This window comes from Corythoichthys intestinalis, chromosome 6, assembly GCF_030265065.1.
Source record: "Corythoichthys intestinalis isolate RoL2023-P3 chromosome 6, ASM3026506v1, whole genome shotgun sequence".
Lineage (NCBI taxonomy): Eukaryota > Metazoa > Chordata > Actinopteri > Syngnathiformes > Syngnathidae > Corythoichthys > Corythoichthys intestinalis.
Genome location: NC_080400.1, coordinates 7,695,458 through 7,716,421, shown reverse-complemented (window position 1 = coordinate 7,716,421; position 20,964 = coordinate 7,695,458). Strand labels below are relative to the sequence as shown.

Here is a 20,964-nt window from a genome sequence, read left to right as displayed (position 1 = left end):
TTCAAGAAGTCAACCTCTACTGCCACCTGCTGTCAACACTGTTGCTGTCCAACATGCCTCCTAGCATGCATTGCAGTGCTACAAATGTAAAAAACAATCAAAATTCATGTTTTGTGCTAATTATTTCTTCAGTTACTGTTCCCGTTGTTTCAGTAATTGCTAGTTATGGTATTTGGTAACACTTTCTTTGACAGTGGCACCATAAGACTGTCATTAGTCAATCATAATTATGACATGACACTGTCATGAGCATTAATGAATGCTTACAACAGATGTCATTTGTTCTGATCCGGCAAATTATCTCCGTTTTGAATGGATGTAAAAGATCCGAGCTGGACATAAATGAAGTTAGTGTCATAATTTGCCGGATGACACTTCATGACATCAGTCATAAGCATTCAGTAATGCCCGTGATAATGTCATGTCATAATTATGAAGGTCTTATGACACCACTGTCAAATAAAGTGTTAACTATTAACCCAAATAAATCAACAAATAAGCCGCACTGGACTACTATAAGCTGCAGGATTCAAAATGAAGGAAAAAAGTAGCGGCTTATTGTCCGAAAATTACAGTACATGGCTGTCGATAGCACAGACATCCATGGCTGTCAGTGGCATGGACGTACATAGCTGTCAATGGAATCCAAGTACACTGGGATCAATGGAATCAACATACATGAATCTCAATGGCATCAGCGTACATTGCCACCAATGACCTGGATGTATAAAAGTATGAAAAAAATACTTTTTACTAAGACTACACGCACGCACACACAGATTGCAATCTGTCATTTTCAGACATGGTAAAGGCACTGGCAGCAGACGCTGCGTGGGTTGCTATATAAACGCTCATTTACAACCCCCATTTTGGAGTGTGAATGACCGGTTATCTGGCAACTTGTGTCACCCAGTATGACACACAGTATAACACAAAAGAAGCGGCCAGATCTGCCACCTCGGCACAGACGATACTTCGAGCATTGCAGAAAAAGCAGAACCGTCACATTTTCAGAATCTTAGTATCGACTTAGTACCGAAGTATCGGTTTTCGTTACAACCCTATTTATAATTCAATAACATGATGATTAATACCAAAATGAATGCATGTTTGAGTTAAGTACGTTACCACGGAAATCCTTTTCTGACCTTTGTGACCTTTGACCTCACGACATCAATATTTAATCACATCTTCTGTGCTCATGAAAAGGTTAAACAATTGTTTGTAATCGGTAACTTTTACATCTTATCAGAATCAGATGACCAGAACTACCGAGTATGCGCCGTCCACTCTTTGGTCCACAAGCTTCCAGAGAGGAACAAGGAGATGCTGGAGATGCTCATTAAACATCTTGTCGTGTATGTACATTAACCATATGAGTGATTAGGGATGGGAATCGAAATCCGATTCCAATTCCGAACCAGTTCCTAGTGTTTCGAGGCTTCGACATCACAATGAAAAAGCCGATCCCTTTAACGATTCCTAAAGACGTCGTCACGTGACGTGTCTTGTTGTCCAGACGCATCAAACTAGCATGGTGCCAAGAACCACTCGCTCCAAAATTTGGCTACATTTCACCAGGAAAGAGGGTGAAAATGAAAGGTTACGATGGTTTAGCACGAGCATTGCAGCTGTAAACATAACAATGACAGCACGTAGGTTCAAACGCTCGAAAGTGTGTCTTCACTTCACGGGGAAAAATTATAACTAAGCGACTTGGAATCATTGCAAGGTGGAGATAACTGCACTGGGAGGGAATACCACTGTACTGTCCTCACCGAGACACCAAGGCTCAGTCCTGTCTATACAGCTAGCTAAATTCCCAAATGACGATGCAGAAGACGTTGGTATAATTTGCTGACTTTAATCAACCATTAGGTTGAAGATTGAAACTAAAAATAGAAATGAAACAAATCAATTTCATCCCCAATAACAAAAAGGTTCGCGTCAACGTAAATCATCGATGATTAGCTGCTAATACAGTAATAACACAAAGGGTTAGCATGCGTTCGCTAGCAGCACATCGTTCAAACCACTACACAATTGGATTTAAGTGTTAATCGCGTGAGGAAACACACAACAACAACACAAAAGACGATACAGTACATACAGGCGTTGCCTCTGTAGATATTTTACAGACATTAACAAAGAACATAGGCTCGGTGCAGTGTTTCCCTCTCTCACTAACTCGCTCACTCACTTGCGCTTGGATGCTTTGTAGCTGCACTTCTTCTTCACGTTACACCCCACTTGAGCGTGAAAGCACCATAAAAACGAAAAGGCATACATTTCAATATAATGGTAAATAATACATATTGCCAAAGGCAGAACGACCTCTATGCCAATATATACCAATATTTTTATTTTATTTTATTTTATATTTATATTTTATTTCTATTAGAAAAATGTTTCAGAGGCGTGGCCTCCTCTCTGCCTGGGCTGCCGGCTGCGGGAGTGGGCGGAGGTCGGGGCTCCAGTCTCGCGTCGCCCAACGGCGGCTCCTCAGCGTTCTCCTGCCTCCGCCTTCCCCTCTCTTCTCTAACTGGGTATCCGCTTTGTGCTCCGCCGCGGATCGCTGGCTGGGCGGCGGTGTATCGGCTGGATGTTGCCTGCTACGGCGGGGGACCCTGCCCTGCCCTGAGCTTGGTGGGCCACTGGGAGCCCCGTGGCGTGCCGGCTGGGGGGCTGCAGCTCGTGGCCTGGGTGGGCGGACAGGGTTGGGGACAGGCGTGGGGTTGGTGGTGCGTCCCTTCTTGCCATCCTTGAAGGCCTGTAGTTGGGCGCGCGGGTGGCCCGGGGGACTATGCTGGATTCTGGGGGGGAATGAGGGCTCCTTTGCTGGGCAGCGGGAGAAGGGATGGGCTGTGCTGTCTTTCTTGTTGTTGTTTGTGTTTTCTTTCTTCTCGTTTCTTTTCTTCCTTTTCCCCATAACCCCGTCCTGTTCGCCGTTTTGTCATAATAAACGAGGTATGTTGAATGATCACAATGGGAGTATGTCAGACTCTCACTGTGAAACATTAAAACTGTTCAGACTATCCGGGCACTTCGACTTCCATTCTCTGTGTCAAACAGCTGAACAGGACAGGTTTAAAAAAAAAAAATGTTTCAGTAAAATGTTACACATTCTTGTGTATTTGCCACTTACTGCCACAATTACACATTCTTGTGTATTTGCCACTTACTGCCACAATTAACACTGAGGCTTTGGGCCTCTTTTGACCTCGTTGTGAGTTTGTAAGGTTGTGACTTCATATTAAACAAACTCGATGCCAATCAAAACGTTTGTTCTTCTTTTTCCCCAAATTAGAATCGATAAAGAATCGAATCAGTAAGCAATATCGATAATGGAATCGGAATCGTAAAAATCGTATCAATTCCCATCCCTATGAGTGATTATTTGGTGGTTATTGCTGTAGAAGTCATGTTTTTGGTGCGCAGCGTTTCCGCGCAAAGTCAATCCAATATGATGACCGTGTCCAACCTGGGCGTCATCTTCGGGCCCACGCTGATGCGCTCGCAAGAGGAGACTGTGGCCGCCATGATGAACATCAAGTTCCAGAATATCGTGATGGAAATTTTGATTGAAAATTTTGGAAAAGTGAGTCAATGAGATTTGAAATGATAAAAACACAAAAGGGATGAGTTAGTGTTGGGGTTTTGCCATTTGCAGATCTTCCATCAACCGCCGGACCCCAACGTGCCGCTGGTGCAACCGCAGAGTCGGCCCGGTTCCCGCAGGAGCAGAGCCATTTGTCTGTCAAACGGCCCTCGCAAGCCCAGAAGCATCTATACGCCCACACTCTGCCTGGCTGATGCCGAAAGTGAGTACCAAGAGGAGATGACATGATATGAGTTTGTCACTAGTTGACGTCCAATCCATTTGTACTGGGAGAGTTGCCAGTGAAAAAAACAGTTGCCTTTAGTCCTGAACGATATTGTAAAAAACTATAGGTATCCGATCGAATATTTTTGCACCCGAGTCGGAGTGCCCTGAGTTTACGAATACGGAGTCCCGATCTGATACTGAAAAAAATAGTTGTTTAGAAAAAAAAGTTCCAAACATGTTACCGTCACACTGTGCCGCCTTAATAAAGTGAATTATTTTTTGACAAGAATAATGGAGAAATATGTTTGTCTTCATTAAATGCTTCATTGAGACAGTCTACTCAAATCCAGTCACGCTTTGACACTCACACTGCTGAGAACAGCCTCTCACTTACACAATGAGTTGCCACAGCACATTTATGCAAGTTTAACGACGAATGGCACATTTGTGCCTTTAATCGTAGAGCTCCCAAGCTTCTCTGGCAAGATCAAAGTTACAAACCTTTCAATCATCGTTAAGTACCAATCCTAAGCTGAACAGTTTGGCCACACTGCTTAGCAGGGGGAAAGGAGAGAGGTTGTGGCGCTGTAGTAGCATAAAGCAGAAAAAATAGGGCTGTAAAATGATTAAAATTTTTAATCGAGTTAATCACAGCTTAAAAATTGATGATGATGATGATGACAAATGACAATAAATTCAAATTCAATCGTAATTAATCGCAAATCTCTAAAAAATGCGATATTTTTCTGTAAATTATTGTTGGAATGGAAAGATAAGACACAAGACGGATGTATACATACAACATACTGCACATAAGTACTGTACTTGTTTATTATTACAATAAATCCACAAGATGGCATTAACATTGTTAACATTCTTTCTGTTAAAGGGATCCACGGATAGAAAGACTTGTAGTTCTTAAAAGATAAATGTCATCGTTACAAGTTATAGTTAGGCCTGTCGCAATAACAAATTTTAGTGTGCGATAATTTATCTAATAAATTATTGCGATATGTGATATTATTGCGCCCCCCCCATTTTTTTTTAAACCAATTTACAATAACACAGTGAGAATACAGTATATATTAATAGACCAAGTACACCCATTTAAACGCGATAAGAAATCACAACTTGATACAATAGACCATGCCGCTTAAGTAAAAGACAATATTAATACTGCACAGAAATACAGAATAAATGAAATGTGTTTTCAAGGGAAAAAAAATACAATAGCAGTTAATAATTTAAGCACTTAGGCAAATGAAAACTTTTCCTCTCATAGCTTCTGCAATGGTGTTCCATAGGGATGCAAAGATACAGTTAAGTCACGGTTTGTTACGATTTTCGATACGGGGACACGATTTTCGATCTGATTCAATACATTTAATCCTCAAAAAAAAAAAGTCAACTGTTTTTTTTTTTTTTTTTTTTTTTTGCAAACGAGCAAAAACTAAATTGCCATCAGATAAACATGCGTTTTAGTGCATAATATCTATGTGCTTACTTCTTACTGATCTGAGGAAATTTAGTATAAAAGTGCTGAGAACAATACTGTTTGTAAAGTGAGGTGGGGCACACTGTTGATTGCCAAAGCTCTTCTAGCAGGTAGGTTTACTACATGAGCAAAACATCCTATTTGTGGTCCAAATCCATCTGTGTCACGTACTGAATTAACAATATTTGCAGCATTATCTATAGTCACTGGTATTGATTGATTTGGCCTTCTCAATTTCCATTCAGTCATGGCGGTTTATAATTCATCGATGTAGTATATGGACTACGTGTCCCATAATCACTCTGGGCTCACGTAGCCAATGGCATGGGACGTAGCACATCTAGTTTGCTATTTCATGATATCTAGTGTGTGCTCGCGCATTAAAAAAGTTAGCAAATGCCACAGAAGTCGCGTCTGCTCATTACTGCACAACACTAGCATATGACAATCGACTTTCATAAACAGGACGAGTTTGAAGCACAGTGCTCTTAATTTGCCACTCAAATATCCGGTGTAGCCGCTCCGCGTGAAATGTCACCCCTGACGGGAGCGCCCACACGTCAACAACACCGGCACGCCGGAGATGGTCCGCAATCAATCCGGAGCACTGACGCGGCCGTTTTACGTTGAACAATAGGATATAATGGGAACGATTGGATCCATCGCTATTTTTTGCCGGACCTGGAACGAAGATTCATTTTGCGCAGTTGGTAACAAGGAATCCGAACTTTTAACAGCATGTGTGCCGCACGTGTGCAAGAAGCGATAAATCGCAGCGGAAAAATTACTGCGTTCATTTTTATTTATCGTGCGATAAATGGAATTATTGCATATTGCGACAGGCTTAGTTATAGTAATTTTACATTAAAACCCCTCTTAATGTTTTCGTTTTAATAAAATTTTTAAAATTTTCAATCAAAAGTAGTTAATATACCGTATTGACCCGAATATAAGGCAGTGTTTTTTGCATTGAAATAAGATGGAAAAAGAGTGGTTTGTCTGATATTCGCGGTCTAGACATTATACCCATTCACGACGCTAGATGACGCCAGATATCATTGAAGCGATGTTCTGTTGTGACAGATCTCAGCTATTCTCCCCATTCACGACGCTAGACGGCGCCAGATATCATTGAAGTGATGTTCTGTCATGACAGATCTCGGCTACTCTCAAGTTTAACCAGTTTGCATTATTTTATTGCAGTGCTTTTCCTTATTCAGATTTGTTTCAAGAATACAGTTACAGTTAGACTTCACTTTAATGGTTAATGCAGTTATTGTAATGTTGTTGTTTTATCACAGTAGATTGGTTTATTTACATTTCAAAAAACAGAAGCCATTCATTTACGAATGTGATTGGACTTTAGATTACATATTTAAATGTGCAGATATTAAGATTTGAATGAGGCAAAATAACATGCTTTTTCTCTCAAATATATTGTTATAGTTATTTGTTTCAGATGTACTGTAATTATTTTCTGTGTAAAAATGAATTTGGTCTTGAAAAAGTCTTTTCTCAAACTTGAGTCCTAAAAAAGAGGGGGTCGTCTTATAATCAGGGCCGTCTTATATTTGGGTCAATACGGTAATAATAATAAGAATAAAAATAACAATAATAAGAATAGAGTGACCAAAGTCTGAGTAAGTTTTATGTGTATTTTGCATAGCTATTTTGTTTGGGAATGCCAGTTCTGTTTGCATAGTTGTTTAACTGTGTGAGAATAGGGCCTCATTAATACAGATTGAATTGCTTTTCTTTTTGTGAACTTTTTTTTTTTTTGAGGGATAGGAATATTGTTTTTGTTTTACTTTCACTAAATGATACTTTGTTGTGAAGGAGTTGCCGAAGCTTATGCCAATAAACGGCGCGGTCCAATGAACGCCTTTGTCCACTCACCTTTATAACATATATATCTCTGTACCAGAGGTTGCGCTAGACATTTTCGTTGTCTGTCATTTTGACTGACAGGGTCATAAAAATCCGGTCATAATCTATTTTTAATGATTGCATGAATGCATGAATGCATTTTCAATGATAATGATGACATATTCAATAGTATTTAGTTTTCATTCATTTTTAATTAATATTGTAACGCTTGCTTGGCGGTGAAAAATTAGACACGGAAGTCGTGGTATTTTTCTCCCTCTTTTTACTCTGCTTACCGCCAACAACACCAACAAAACAACAACTCCACCCCCAAAGAAAGAGAGGCAACTATATAGACCCCAGTCACCAACGTCACACAATGATCTTAATTGTGGTTGTCAGCCCAAAATCTTCTAAATATATAATTAAAATGCATCTTACCAGATATAAAATAACTACTACATAGTCTGTGGCGATCGTTTGGTGCCCAGATTTCTTGTCGAATTACAGCAGTCCATCTCGCTCTCCACTTCGGGTCTCTCAGAATACGGTAGAACTTCAAGTCTCTCCGTCTATCTTCTCTGTTACTGCAACCAACCGCCACATACGCCTTCACCATTTTGATTATTAATGTTAACGAAAAACACGCCGTAATAGGAGGCATGTACGTAGCGGTAATGTGTAAACATGACGAGCTGACGGATAATATGGCGGCTCCAGTCAGGGGGGCGGAGTTTTGACGTCATGTGATTGGGGTCTATACACAGGCGGCAATCTAGTCCACCAATTGGATGACGCGCTGGCACACCGGGTGCACCAATAAGAACCTCGCGTTGATGTGTCAATCAGGGTGCCGCCGCCAGACCCCGGTGACGCTACAATATTCTGACAGAATAGCCAACGACGTCATGCATTAAGAGAGACAATAGCTAATTCATATGCTCACTCGCCACCCTGTGGTCTGGGGTGTGAATTGCAACCTGTCAAAATGACGGATGGACTTCAGTTTTTTCCGTCACCGTTTCAAAAAACCGGTCAACGACGGAAAATATTCGGTTAACGCGACCCCAGCTCTGTACATATCTTACCCAAAATACAACAAGAGGCACATAATTGCCACTAAAAGAAAGTAAACTTACAGAAATACAGTATGTGTGGAGCACAAATAGCACAATGCAACAGCATTCACAGTCTCACTATTAGGAGGAATAACATTAATATGGAACGGCGCTGCCCCCAAGCGGCCAGTGGCATTCTTTTCACTCTCAATGTGCATAAACGGCAATATATATATTGTAATATTAAAACTAGAATAATTTTCACGAGATAACTTCAATAGTTCTGTTTGAGATGAACTAAATTGGAAAAAATTAACATTGCCATATACCGAGGCTCCACACTTACTTTTTGCATTGGTTGCACTGGTAAGCTTAACTTTTTTCTTAAGGTGCTCCAGCTCAGAATGGAGGCACACCCACATTTTGATTTGCATCACCTTTAACAGCATACTTTCAATCACTCTCCATAACATTTATATCCCGCAATTTTCGGACTATAAGTCGCTACTTTTTCCCCTTCATTTTGAATCCTGCGGTATATAGTCCAGTGCGGCTTATTTGTTGATTTATTTGGGTTGATAGGTAACACTTTATTTGACAGCGGCGTCATAAGACTGTCATAATGATGACATAACACTATCATGGACATTACTGAATGCCCAGTCCAGACTTGAACCCCATTGAGATGCTGTGGCATGACAGCGATTCATGCCGAGGAATCTGACTTAAATACAGACGTTTTACAGAGAAGAATGGACCATGATTAGTCCTGATCAATATGCCAGACTGATCTGCAGCTACAAGAAGCATCTAGTTGAAGTTATTGCTGCCAAAGGGGTGGGCCCACAAAATGTTAAATGAGATGGTTCACTTACTTATTTTCCCCCTTCTGTCATTGTTTGCATACTATCCTCATTAAAATATGAAAACCTATTAATGTTTGGGTTGTTTTAGTTAAAGCAGACACTGTTTCTTCATCTGTGTGATTTTGACAAAGATCAGATGACATTTGATGTGGATTTTATGCAGAAATGTGAGAAATTCTGTATAATTAGATAGTTTGTATGCAGTATTTTGTTTTTTAAATATTCTACTTAAGTTTTGCGATTGATTTTATCGCCACTGATAATTATTCTTCATGTTTCTTTTTATTTGATTGTTTCTCTTAATTGGAGTATGTCATTCACATTTTTTACTTGAATTTTAGTGCAGGTTTTTTTTTGTGTGCGTTTTTTTAATCTTTTTTCATATTATGTCTTATCTTACAGTTATTATAATTTATTTCTTGTAATTTTTCACAGTTTTAATACAACTTTTTATTTGATTTTTATTTTAACTTCGCAAGGTTTTAATTATTTGTTTCCTTTTAAATCAACGGTAACACTTAATAATAACTATCCGTTTTACTAGTTAATAGATCATTAGTAAACTGTTGATAAATGATTTATTGTTGATTTGTGAAGTATTTGTTAACAGTTTGTTAAGCATTTACAGGTTGTTCCAATATGGTTGACCCCATTCTAAATGCCCATGCTAGTTGATGGATCTTAATAAAACTATATACACTTCAAGTTTTATTGGTTAAATATACAAAGAAAAGTACAAATATTTGTTGGTTCTATGGCAGATTTTCATAAATGTGCAACATGAGCGCTGCCTGCAAAATGCCTTATCAAAATGCCTTTTCTTTTGAAGTGAACCTGAAAAGATAGAAATGCCAAACGTTACTCACAAAAACTTGAAACGTTTCTATACAAACTGTGTTTCAGGTTAAGAATACCCTGTAAATGCTTAACAAACTGTTAACAAATACTTCACAAATCAACAATAAATCATTTATCAACAGTTTACTAATGATCTATTAACTAGTAAAACGGATAGTTATTATAAAGTGTTACCAATCAACATATTCTTTCATGTTATATTATTGATAGTCTCGTTATTTTCCGTGTTTATTTTACTATGCAATATCCATCTTTGCTGATTTTGGTTATTCAAAAAAAAATAGAATTTCAGTGTAATTCCTGTTGGAATCAAATTGCTTTTCTGTAAACAACATTATGTCAGTAAACAATGAACCGTTTGAATGGATGTGTCAGATTTTAATGAGGGCCTGTTACGCCTCCCCGCTGGTCCGTGCATAGGCGACCCGTGCAGCAGCAGTCCAGGCAGCACCCCTTCGGGCAGCCTGGCGTCTTTGTCGTCACACTCTTCTGAACACGACGGACCTCTAAAGCCGGTGACGCCACTCCCCGAAACTGCGTCCCTACGCTCCCGCGGCACCGACTCCGGCTCCAGTCCGGCTGGTCCGACTGACGCAGAATCGGAAGACGCCCTTAGCGTACCCGCAGTCACCGTCGTCGCCCCCAAAAAGGCCCCCCACCGCCACTTTCTTCAACCCAAACCCCCCGATCTCACGGCTGCAACCTCGCTCAAGTCTCTACACGTGTCTGAAGGTGGTGTGTAAATCTTTGGTGCCGCCCAAAAAATATTGTTCTGTTATTGATTCGTTGTGCGCAGTATGTGCTCTCATATTCATCATTTTTACTCATGTTTTCTCATAAGGCCAAAGGAAATACTCAAAATCCACCCAAAATCTCTCCACACTGGATCTCATCGATCACCTGAAGCCGGCGGAAAACCCGGAGCTTCCGCCTAAGCTCGTGATTCGGCGACGGGGTGCGGCGGCAGCAGCTGGAAATGGATATCAAAGACCAGGCTCAGTGTAAATAACAATTATCAAATTAACCAAGCAGTCAATAGGTAATCGTTTGGGAAAAAGTGTTGAAGTTTTTTTTTTAACCGCTTAATTTTAGGGCTGCCAAAAATATTGCGTTAACTGGTGGTAATTATTTTTTTTATTAATCACATTAAAATATTTGACGCAATTAATGCACATGCCCCGCTCAAACAGATTAAAATGGCAGTCCAGTGTAATGTCCGCTTGTTACTTGCTTTTTGGTGTTTGGCACCCTCCGCTGGCGCTTGGGTCCAACTGATTTTGGGTCCAATTGATATAAAATTTCTATAACTTGTACTAACATTTATCTTTTAGTTTCTATCCATGATCGCTTTAAGAGAATGTTAATAATATTAATGCCATCTTGTTGATATATTGTTATAATAAACAAATACAGTGCTTATGTACCGTATGTTGAATGTATACTGTGTATCCGTCTTGTGTCTTATCTTTCCATTGTAACAATAATTTACAGAAAAATATGGCATATTTTATAGATGGTTCAATTAATTTTTAAGCTGTAATTAATTTGATTAAAAATTTTAATCGTTTGACAGCCCTACTTTTTTTTTCCAGCAACCTCTAACAACATTTTCTAGGGTTGTTCCGATCATGTTTTTTTGCTCCCGATCGTTTTAGTTTGAGTATCTGCCGATCCCGATATTTCCCGATCCGATTGCTTTTTTTTTTTGCTCCCTATTCAATTCCAATCATTCCCGATAATTTTTCCCGATCATATACATTTTGGCAATGCATTAAGAAAAAAATGAATAAAACTCGGACGAATATATACATTCAACATACAGTACATAAGTACTGTATTTGTTTATTATGACAATAAATCCCCAAGATGGCATTTACATTACTAACATTCTTTCTGTGAGAGGGATCCACGGATAGAAAGACTTGTGACTGTGTATATTGTGACTAAATATTGCCATCTAGTGTATTTGTTGAGCTTGCCATAAATGATACTGTGGCCATGCTCAAATGCATGATGGGAAGTGGAACCATGACTGTACGTAGTGCTACCAATTGATATATCTTCTCTGCGTTGGGAAATAACATAAGGTGTTAAGAAAACGATCAATTGCTACCTTGCTTCCCCACATTGCTTCCCATGATATTTCTAATCGTAGGGAGAGGGATTGTAAGGCTTTAGCCAATTAAAAAAAGGCTCCAAAGGCTGCCAAAATTCACGCTACTCATTTTACGCTGCCTTTTATCTCTCTGTAGAGGTAAAACGGCGCCATTACAGATTGAGCGCGACATTGCGTGAGCGGGTCATGCAGCGCATGCATTAATTGCATTAAATATTTTAACGTGATACATTTTTTAAAAAATTAATTACCACCGTTATTGGGATAAATCTGATAACCCTACCTTAAGCCTAAACTAAAGACTCTGGATGAGTGTAACATATTATGTCTGTAACGTTAAATACAATTAGAAAACGATTTAATCAAAAAATATATATATATATTTAAAAAAGGCATGGCCGATATTTTTTTGCCCATTCCGATACTTTGAAAATGACATGACTGGACCCGATCGAGCGGGACATCTCTAACATTTTCGCAAATGATCAATCCAAATATAAAGTGGAAATACAAATGAAATGACAACACAAAAATATAATACAGGTAGCCCCCGGGTTACAAACAAGTTCGGTTCCTATGCTGGCAACGTAACCCGAATTCCCGCGAAAGTTGGAATTGACCCTTTAACTCATTCATTCCCAGCCATTTTCACCGGTGCAACCCCCTTCGCTCCCGGCCGTTTTACTGGATTTTGACTGATTTTGCAAGGCCCACAGAAAATTCAGATCCATTTCTATATAAAATTAGACTCTCTTCAGCAGGAAAAAAGTAAGTTCATCTTTTTCCATTCTTTAGAAATTACCATTAGAAAATAGCTTAGTTTGAGCTCTGTGTTGTCCATGGAATAAATAAATTAAAAACATCCGTGGAAACGGATTATGCTTCGCGAGCACTTTATTATGCTCATTGGGAACACTTGTATATGGCGGAAAACACTCAGGTGACTTGAAGTTCCGCTCTGAGACCCCCAATTTGGCCAAATTTCAAAATTGTCCCGCATGCATGTGTGTGATACATCATTGGAAAGCTTAAAATCTCAATTTTCTGGGGGAAGAAACATTTTGAACAGGAGGGGATTTAAAAAAAAAAAAAAAAATAGTTTTTTAAACAGCAAAACCCTATCTGCAGGTGAGAGCACGCGAGAGCAGAATTACAGACGCTATGAATTTAACGAATTAATATCGCCTACTTACCTTGTTTCGATCCAAAAACTCCATGTAGCATCTATCACTGAGTGTCAAGACACAGCTGTGAATGGCCACCGCTGGATTTTTGGGGAATTTTATGGGTGAAACATGGTAATATAACAAGGGTCGCGATGCAGAAATCGCAGACATCAAGGAGTGGTCGAGATGTTCTTTTTCATTTATTTACCCTTTTAAATGGTTTTTTTTTTTTTTTTTTTTTCTTTGTTTGGATCGATTATTTATCATCTAACATATCGGGGGAAATGCGAAAGTTACAAAAAATATACAATTAAGCGATAGTAATGAGGCAGATATCCGTGAAATTTTTACAGACACCATTTTTTTTTCATTCTGATGTAATTTGTTTAAAAGTTTAAAATATGCGAGTGAATAATTTTTTAAAGTCGTGTTTTTTTTTCCTAACGAAATATTGGACATCGAATATTGAGTCTAAGCTAAAAAATGACAAACATTTTGAATAATATAATTACTTCTTTTTATGGCTGGGTTGAAACAAACGCGGTTGCGCGACGTCTGTAAACGGGATTTTCCAGGGTAAAAGGGACAAATTAAAAATAGCTCGGGGGCTTCATTGGCCATGAATCTGCTATGGCAGCATATAGACATATTGTTCTATCAGACACAACAGTTGTTTTGGCTTAAAATACAGCAGTTTGTTTTATGGAGGATTGCAAGAGCAGAAACTGCGTTTTCAGTCTTGTCTGTGTTTTCCGCCATATGTAAAGCTGACGTTATATTGTTTTGTGCTTGGAGATGAGATGCATGTCTGGCAATGAACTCATTCATTCCCAGCCATTTTCACCAGTGCAACCCCCTTCGCTCCCGGCCGTTTTACTGGATTTTGACTGATTTTGCAAGGCCCACAGAAAATTCTGTTCTCTTTCTATACAAAATTAGACTCTCTTCAGCAGGAAAAAAGTAAGTTCATATCTTTTTCCATTCTTTAGAAATTACCATTTCCACCAGAAATCGCAGACATCAAGGAGTGGTCAAGATGTTCTTTTTGATATATTTACCCTTTTAAACTTTTTTTTATTTTTTTACAGACACCATTTTTTTCATTCTGATGTAATTTGTTTAAAAGTTTAAAATATGCGAGTGAAAAATATTGGGACATCGAATATTGATTTTAAGCTAAAAATGACCTTTTGAATAATAAATATAATTACTTACCTTCTTTTTATGGCTGGGTTGAAACAAAAGCGGTTGCGCGACGTCTGTGAACGGGGTGTTCCAGGGTAAAAGAGACAAATTGAAAATAGTTCGGAGGCTTCATTGGCCATGAATCTGCTATGGCACCATATAGACATATTGTTCTATCAGACACAACAGTTGTTTTGGCTTTAAGTACAGCAGTTTATTTTATAGCGGATTGCAAGAGCAGAAACTGCGTTTCCAGTCTTGTCTGTATTTTCCGACATTTGTAATTCTGACGTGATATTGTTTTGTTCTTGGAGATGAGATGCGTGTCTGGCAGCCTGGCAGGTTTTTTTTTTTTTAAGATAAGGTTTTGACAGTTGCTCTCATATTTTCAGAATCAAAGCACCGTTCCGGCCCCGAATCTTTTACCGGCCCACTTTACCCCTGCATCTGTGGCACTGAAAAAGTTAATTGTGTGCTCCACATCAATAAGGACAATTAGGTTGGGCGCATTTCTGCCTCCGCCGCCTCATCAGGCGGGCGGCTGGCGAGCGCGGAGAGGATTTATGTGTTCTCGTTTGCGGTGGGAGAGCTGCTCTTAATTCTCGAGGTTGCTGTGACCCAGCCCAGACTGCACTCCTCCTCCTTTTGCTTGACGTGTGTGTGCATAGAGCACAAAAAACAGGGCTCCGAATAAACAAGAAGCTAATGAAATTTAAGCCAATCGAAGATTCCCGGTTCTTATGGGACCAGGACGCATTGACGTAACGAGATATTTTTAGAGTAAAGATTCTTCGCTATTATCAACGGTGTGTTTGTGTGTCTACTTGAGTCATGGCCTCGCTCGGCGTCACCTCGACTCCTATGTCGGAGTGGCACGCGAGGTCAAGTGTGTCATCGTAATGCCACCGCCTCGCTTTTCACCTGAGGAAGGAAGGAAACGTCCCGCATTGTGTCGTTCCGCCTTTCACTCTCGAGCCAAACAATAAGGAATGCGGGCGGTTAAATCAGCGTGTGTTCTCACAGGTTTAGGGAGAAAGGTCAAGGAGACTTCACATGAACAGAATTTTTTATCCATACAGGGTGGCAGCCAGAGCGATGCTTTTCGAACACGGCGGTAACCAGCAGATGAACGCTCTCGGGAGGTAAGCATCACAACCACTGCGTACAGTGGGGCAAATAAGTATTTAGTCAACCACTAATTGTGCAGGTTTTCCCTCTTGAAAATATTAGAGAGGCCTGTAATTGTCAACATGGGTAAACCTCAACCATGAGAGACAGAATGTGGAAAAAAAAAAAAAAAAATCACATTGTTTGATTTTTAAAGGATTTATTTGCAAATCATGGTGGAAAATAAGTATTTGGTCAATACTAAAAGGTCATCTCAATACTTTGTTACGTACCCTTTGTTGGCAATAACGGAGGCCAAACGTTTTCTGGAACTCTCCGCAAGCTTTTCACGCACTGTTGCTGGTATTTTGGCCCATTCCTCCATGCAGATCTCCTCTAGAGCAGTGATGTTTTGGGGCTGTCGTTGGGCAACACAGACTTTCAACTTCCTCCTCACCCCGTGGTGTCAAAATGATAACAAGAACGGTGAGCAAAAATCACAGAACCACACGGGGGGACCTAGTGAATGACCTACAGAGAGCTGGGACCACAGTAACAAAGGCTACTATCAGTAACACAATGCGCCGCCAGGGACTCAAATCCTGCACTGCCAGACGTGTCCCCCTGCTGAAGAAAGTACACATCCAGGCCCGTCTGCGGTTTGCTAGAGTGCATTTGGATGATCCAGAAGAGGACTGGGAGAATGTGTTATGGTCAGATGAAACCAAAATCGAACTTTTTGGTAGAAACACAGGTTCTCCTGTTTGGAGGAAAAAGAATACTGAATTGCACCATACTCACTGTGAAGCATGGGGGTGGAAACTTCATGCTTTGGGGTTGTTTTTCTGCAAAGGGACCAGAACGACTGATCTGTGTAAAGCAGTACTTCTCAATTATTTTGTATTACGCCCCCCTTAGGTAGACATAAACATTTCATGACCCCCAACTCTGCCGCCACTGTAAATATAATCTGTCTATAAATTATTAAAAATACACCTCTGCGTAACATTGTGTCCTTGTTAATAAAGAAAAAAATAATATAGCTGAACTTACAATAAAGTATAACTTTACTAATATTGTTTTTGTTTTTAACAGAAAAAACGCATAAATTTGCCTGAATTAAAAAAGTCACATCCAAACTGTAGACATACACTCAAGGTACATATTTTAACTATTTGATACTGAAAAATCCAATTTAATAAATTCAATAGTTAATAATAAATTCAAATTCATTTGTTACATTAACTCAGACTACAATAGGTCTTTCCTCATACCCCACTGTATTAAAAGTGAAGCCAAATGCCAAAAACGCATAGTCATATTTCCGCTTCTTAGCTCTTCATATCTCCGTGCTCGTTGCTGTGTGCTCTTGTTCGGTTCACATTTACGTGCACACTCTGAAAATGAGAGCGACACTGTCACCAACTGAGCGGGTGTGCAATTACACATTATTCTATAAAGGAAAAAAAAAAAAGTATGTTCCACGAGGTCACTTGCGCCCCCCTCAACATCGCTTTGTGCCCCCCTGGGGGGGCCCGCCCCACTATTTGAGAAGTACTGGTGTAAAGGAAAGAATGAATGGGGCCATGTATCGAGAGATTTTGAGTGAAAATCTCCTTCTATCAGCAAGGGCATTAAAGATGAGACGTGGCTGGGTCTTTCAGCATGACAATGATCCCAAACACACAGCCAGGGCAACAAAGTAGTGACCTGGAGTGGCCCAGCCAGTCTCCAGATCTCAACCCCATAGAAAATCTGTGGAAGGAGTTGAAAGTCCGTGTTGCCCAACGACAGCCCCAAAACATCACTGCTCTAGAGGAGATCTGCATGGAGGAATGGGCCAAAATACCAGCAACAGTGTGTGAAAAGCTTGTGAAGAGTTACAGAAAACGTTTGGCCTCCGTTATTGCCAACAAAGAGTACATAACAAAGTATTGAGATGAACTTTTGGTATTGACCATATACAGTGCCTTGCAAAAGTATTCGGCCCCCTTCAACCTTGCAACCTTTCGCCACATTTCAGGCTTCAAACATAAAGATATAAAATTTTAATTTTTTTGTCAAGAATCAACAACAAGTGGGACACAATCCTGAAGTGGAACAAAATTTATTGGATAATTTAAACTTTTTTAACAAATAAAAAACTGAAAAGTGGGGCGTGCAATATTATTCGGCCCCCTTGCGTTAATATTTTGTAGCGCCACCTTTTGCTCCAATTACAGCTGCAAGTCGCTTGGGGTATGTTTCTATCAGTTTTGCACATCGAGAGACTGACATTCTTGCCCATTCTTCCTTGCAAAACAGCTCGAACTCAGTGAGGTTGGATGGTGAGTGTTTGTGAACAGCAGTCTTCAGCTCTTTCCACAGATTCTCGATTGGATTCAGGTCTGGACTTTGACTTGTCCATTCTAACACCTGGATACGTTTATTTTTGAACCATTCCATTGTAGATTTGGCTTTATGTTTTGGATCATTGTCCTGTTGGAAGATAAATCTCCGTCCCAGTCTCAGGTCTTGTGCAGATACCAACAGCTTTTCTTCCAGAATGTTCCTGTATTTGGCTGCATCCATCTTCCCGTCAATTTTAACCATCTTCCCTGTCCCTGCTGAAGAAAAGCAGGCCCAAACCATGATGCTGCCACCACCATGTTTGACAGTGGGGATGGTGTGTTCAGGGTGATGAGCTGTGTTGCTTTTACGCCAAACATATCGTTTTGCATTGTGGCCAAAAAGTTCAATTTTGCTTTCATCTGACCAGAGCACCTTCTTCCACATGTTTGGTGTGTCTCCCAGGTGGCTTGTGGTGAACTTTAAACGAGACTTTTTATGGATATCTTTGAGAAATGGCTTTCTTCTTGCCACTCTTCCATAAAGGCCAGATTTGTGCAGTGTACGACTGATTGTTGTCCTATGGACAGACTCTCCCACCTCAGCTGTAGATCTCTGCAGTTCATCCAGAGTGATCATGGGCCTCTTGGCTGCATCTCTGATCAGTTTTCTCCTTGTTTGAGAAGAAAGTTTGGAAGGACGGCCGGGTCTTGGTAGATTTGCAGTGGTCTGATGCTCCTTCCATTTCAATATGATGGCTTGCACAGTGCTCCTTGAGATGTTTAAAGCTTGGGAAATCTTTTTGTATCCAAATCCGGCTTTAAACTTCTCCACAACAGTATCTCAGACCTGCCTGGTGTGTTCCTTGGTTTTCATAATGCTCTCTGCACTTTAAACAGAACCCTGAGACTATCACAGAGCAGGTGCATTTATACGGAGACTTGATTACACACAGGAGGATTCTATTTATCATCATCGGTCATTTAGGACAACATTGGATCATTCAGAGATCCTCACTGAACTTCTGGAGTGAGTTTGCTGCACTGAAAGTAAAGGGGCCAAATAATATTGCACGCCCCACTTTTCAGTTTTTTATTTGTTAAAAAAGTTTAAATTATCCAATAAATGTTGTTCCACTTCACTATTGTGTCCCACTTGTTGTTGATTCTTGACAAAAAAATTAAATTTCATATCTTTATGTTTGAAGCCTGAAATGTGGCGAAAGGTTGCAAGATTCAAGGGGGCCGAATACTTTTGCAAGGCACTGTACTTATTTTCCACCATGATTTTCAAATAAATTATTTAAAAATCAAACAAAGTGATTTTCTGTTTTTTTCTCCACATTCTGTCTCTCATAGTTGAGGTTTACTCATGTTGACAATTACAGGCCTCTCTAATATTTTAAAGTGGGAGAACTTGCACAATTCGTGGTTGACTAAATACTTATTTACCCCACTGTATATAATATGATAATATTAGAAAAACACACATCTGGTTTTCTATACTTCTGGTAGGGAAGCCCAGGCCGTCTACTCGTGCGAGGCCGAGCACAGCCATGAACTCAGCTTCCCCAAGGGGGCGCACTTCACTAATGGTGAGTGATGTGAAATTATTCTAAAATACACAAACACCAGAAATGGGTAGTAATTATGGATGTCCCGATCCAGGTTTTTGCAGTTCCGATCCGATACCGATATTGTTTTGCACTTCCGATCCAATACCGATACTGACCGATACCGGCCTATCTGAGGATGTATTAAAGTTTAAAGTTATTTAGCCTCCTTACTTAGTTGTCAGACTCATGTTGAAAAGGGTTTTAGTACTTTTGATAACAACTAGCCAGCTGAATTAGGCGAGTTTGAATAACACACAATGGTTGGTAACAAGAAACTGACCTGTTTATTATGTGATAAACACAAAACATTATAAATAACAAACAGAAATGGCATATTCCGTCAGTAAAACGTGCAAATAATATTGTAAACTGTATTATAAAAAGCAAAACACACAAACAACCTCAGTGGAAAATAAACTATTAATTCAGCATCAGTTCTCTTGCTCCATTAAAATAATACTATTTTAAATAAAAAATGGCTTCTACTCCCCAATCCTCTCCACACTTTGTTGCTCCATCTCCATCTATTATACACACTCCCTTCGGCTGTTTTCCCTGAATGCAGTCCCAGCATGATGGGGAGATTTTTTTTTCGACCAAGCATTTCAAGATGCTCAGGTGACAGCTGACATTTTTACTGATAACATTTAAATTTACATTGCAGTCATAATGTAGGAGATGCCACGTAAGTAAATTGGGAGAGGGTAATGCTAGAGTGCTGAAGGTGTGTGAAAAAATACGGACCGGATTTTAGGGAAACGAAAGAACAAACTGGAATGGATTATGTAAATCTGTGCGCTGGAAAACCCGGACTTTCAAAAAAACTTGATCGGGAGTCTGGATCGGAATTTTTCCGTGTCGGCCGATCCGATATCGATGCGCATTTTTTGTGCGCATATCGGTGGTTGATCCGATCCAAATATTGAATCGGGACAACCCTAGTAGTAATGTGTTACATTTACTTCAATACATATACTTGAGTCACTGAGAAAAATATACTTTCAAGTGTAGTTTTACCACACCATACCTTTTACAGGAGTTGTCCAATAATTACTTTTTAACCAATATCCCGATATTGTCCAACTCAAAAAAATCCGATAGTGATATCAAACCGATACAGATATATGCGGTCGAGAACTTAACATATTATGGCTAATTGTATTGTGATGCCCCACTGGATGCTTTAGTAATGATAAATGCAACAACTTCAAGGTTTAACCATTCTGTGAAAAATAAGGGAACAACTTCAACTGAATTTATGGAAATAGTGCATATTGCATCACTATATTTATTGTTGAAATCAAATTAGCGCATTAGTTAAGTGCAACGTGCCAATAAGACACATATTCTGTCCTCAATGTGTGTGTGGGTACACAAATCGACAGATAGCGAACAAATCAGTCTGCAAATAGAAGTCAGACTCTGGTGTAAAGTAGGCATGTGCCGGTTACCGGTTTCAAGCTTAGGGTTAGGGTTAG

General features: G+C 39.7%; 1 protein-coding gene across 7 annotated transcripts in view; it reads left to right on the top strand.

Annotated features, from left to right (window-relative positions):
* The window catches only part of LOC130916974 (rho GTPase-activating protein 42-like), a 247,007-nt gene that overhangs the window by 217,896 nt on the left and 8,147 nt on the right, over positions 1–20,964 (top strand). For 3 of the 7 annotated variants that reach the window (XM_057837982.1, XM_057837977.1, XM_057837984.1), the window contains 7 exons: positions 1,253–1,358; positions 3,439–3,598; positions 3,671–3,823; positions 10,380–10,704; positions 10,811–10,970; positions 15,516–15,578; positions 19,386–19,465. In XM_057837982.1, the coding sequence (XP_057693965.1) occupies positions 1,253–1,358; positions 3,439–3,598; positions 3,671–3,823; positions 10,380–10,704; positions 10,811–10,970; positions 15,516–15,578; positions 19,386–19,465 (1,047 nt within the window). The remainder of the gene's footprint in view (positions 1–1,252; positions 1,359–3,438; positions 3,599–3,670; positions 3,824–10,379; positions 10,705–10,810; positions 10,971–15,515; positions 15,579–19,385; positions 19,466–20,964) is intronic. The other 4 variants (XM_057837983.1, XM_057837980.1, XM_057837981.1 and 1 more) reach the window with 3 other exon arrangements.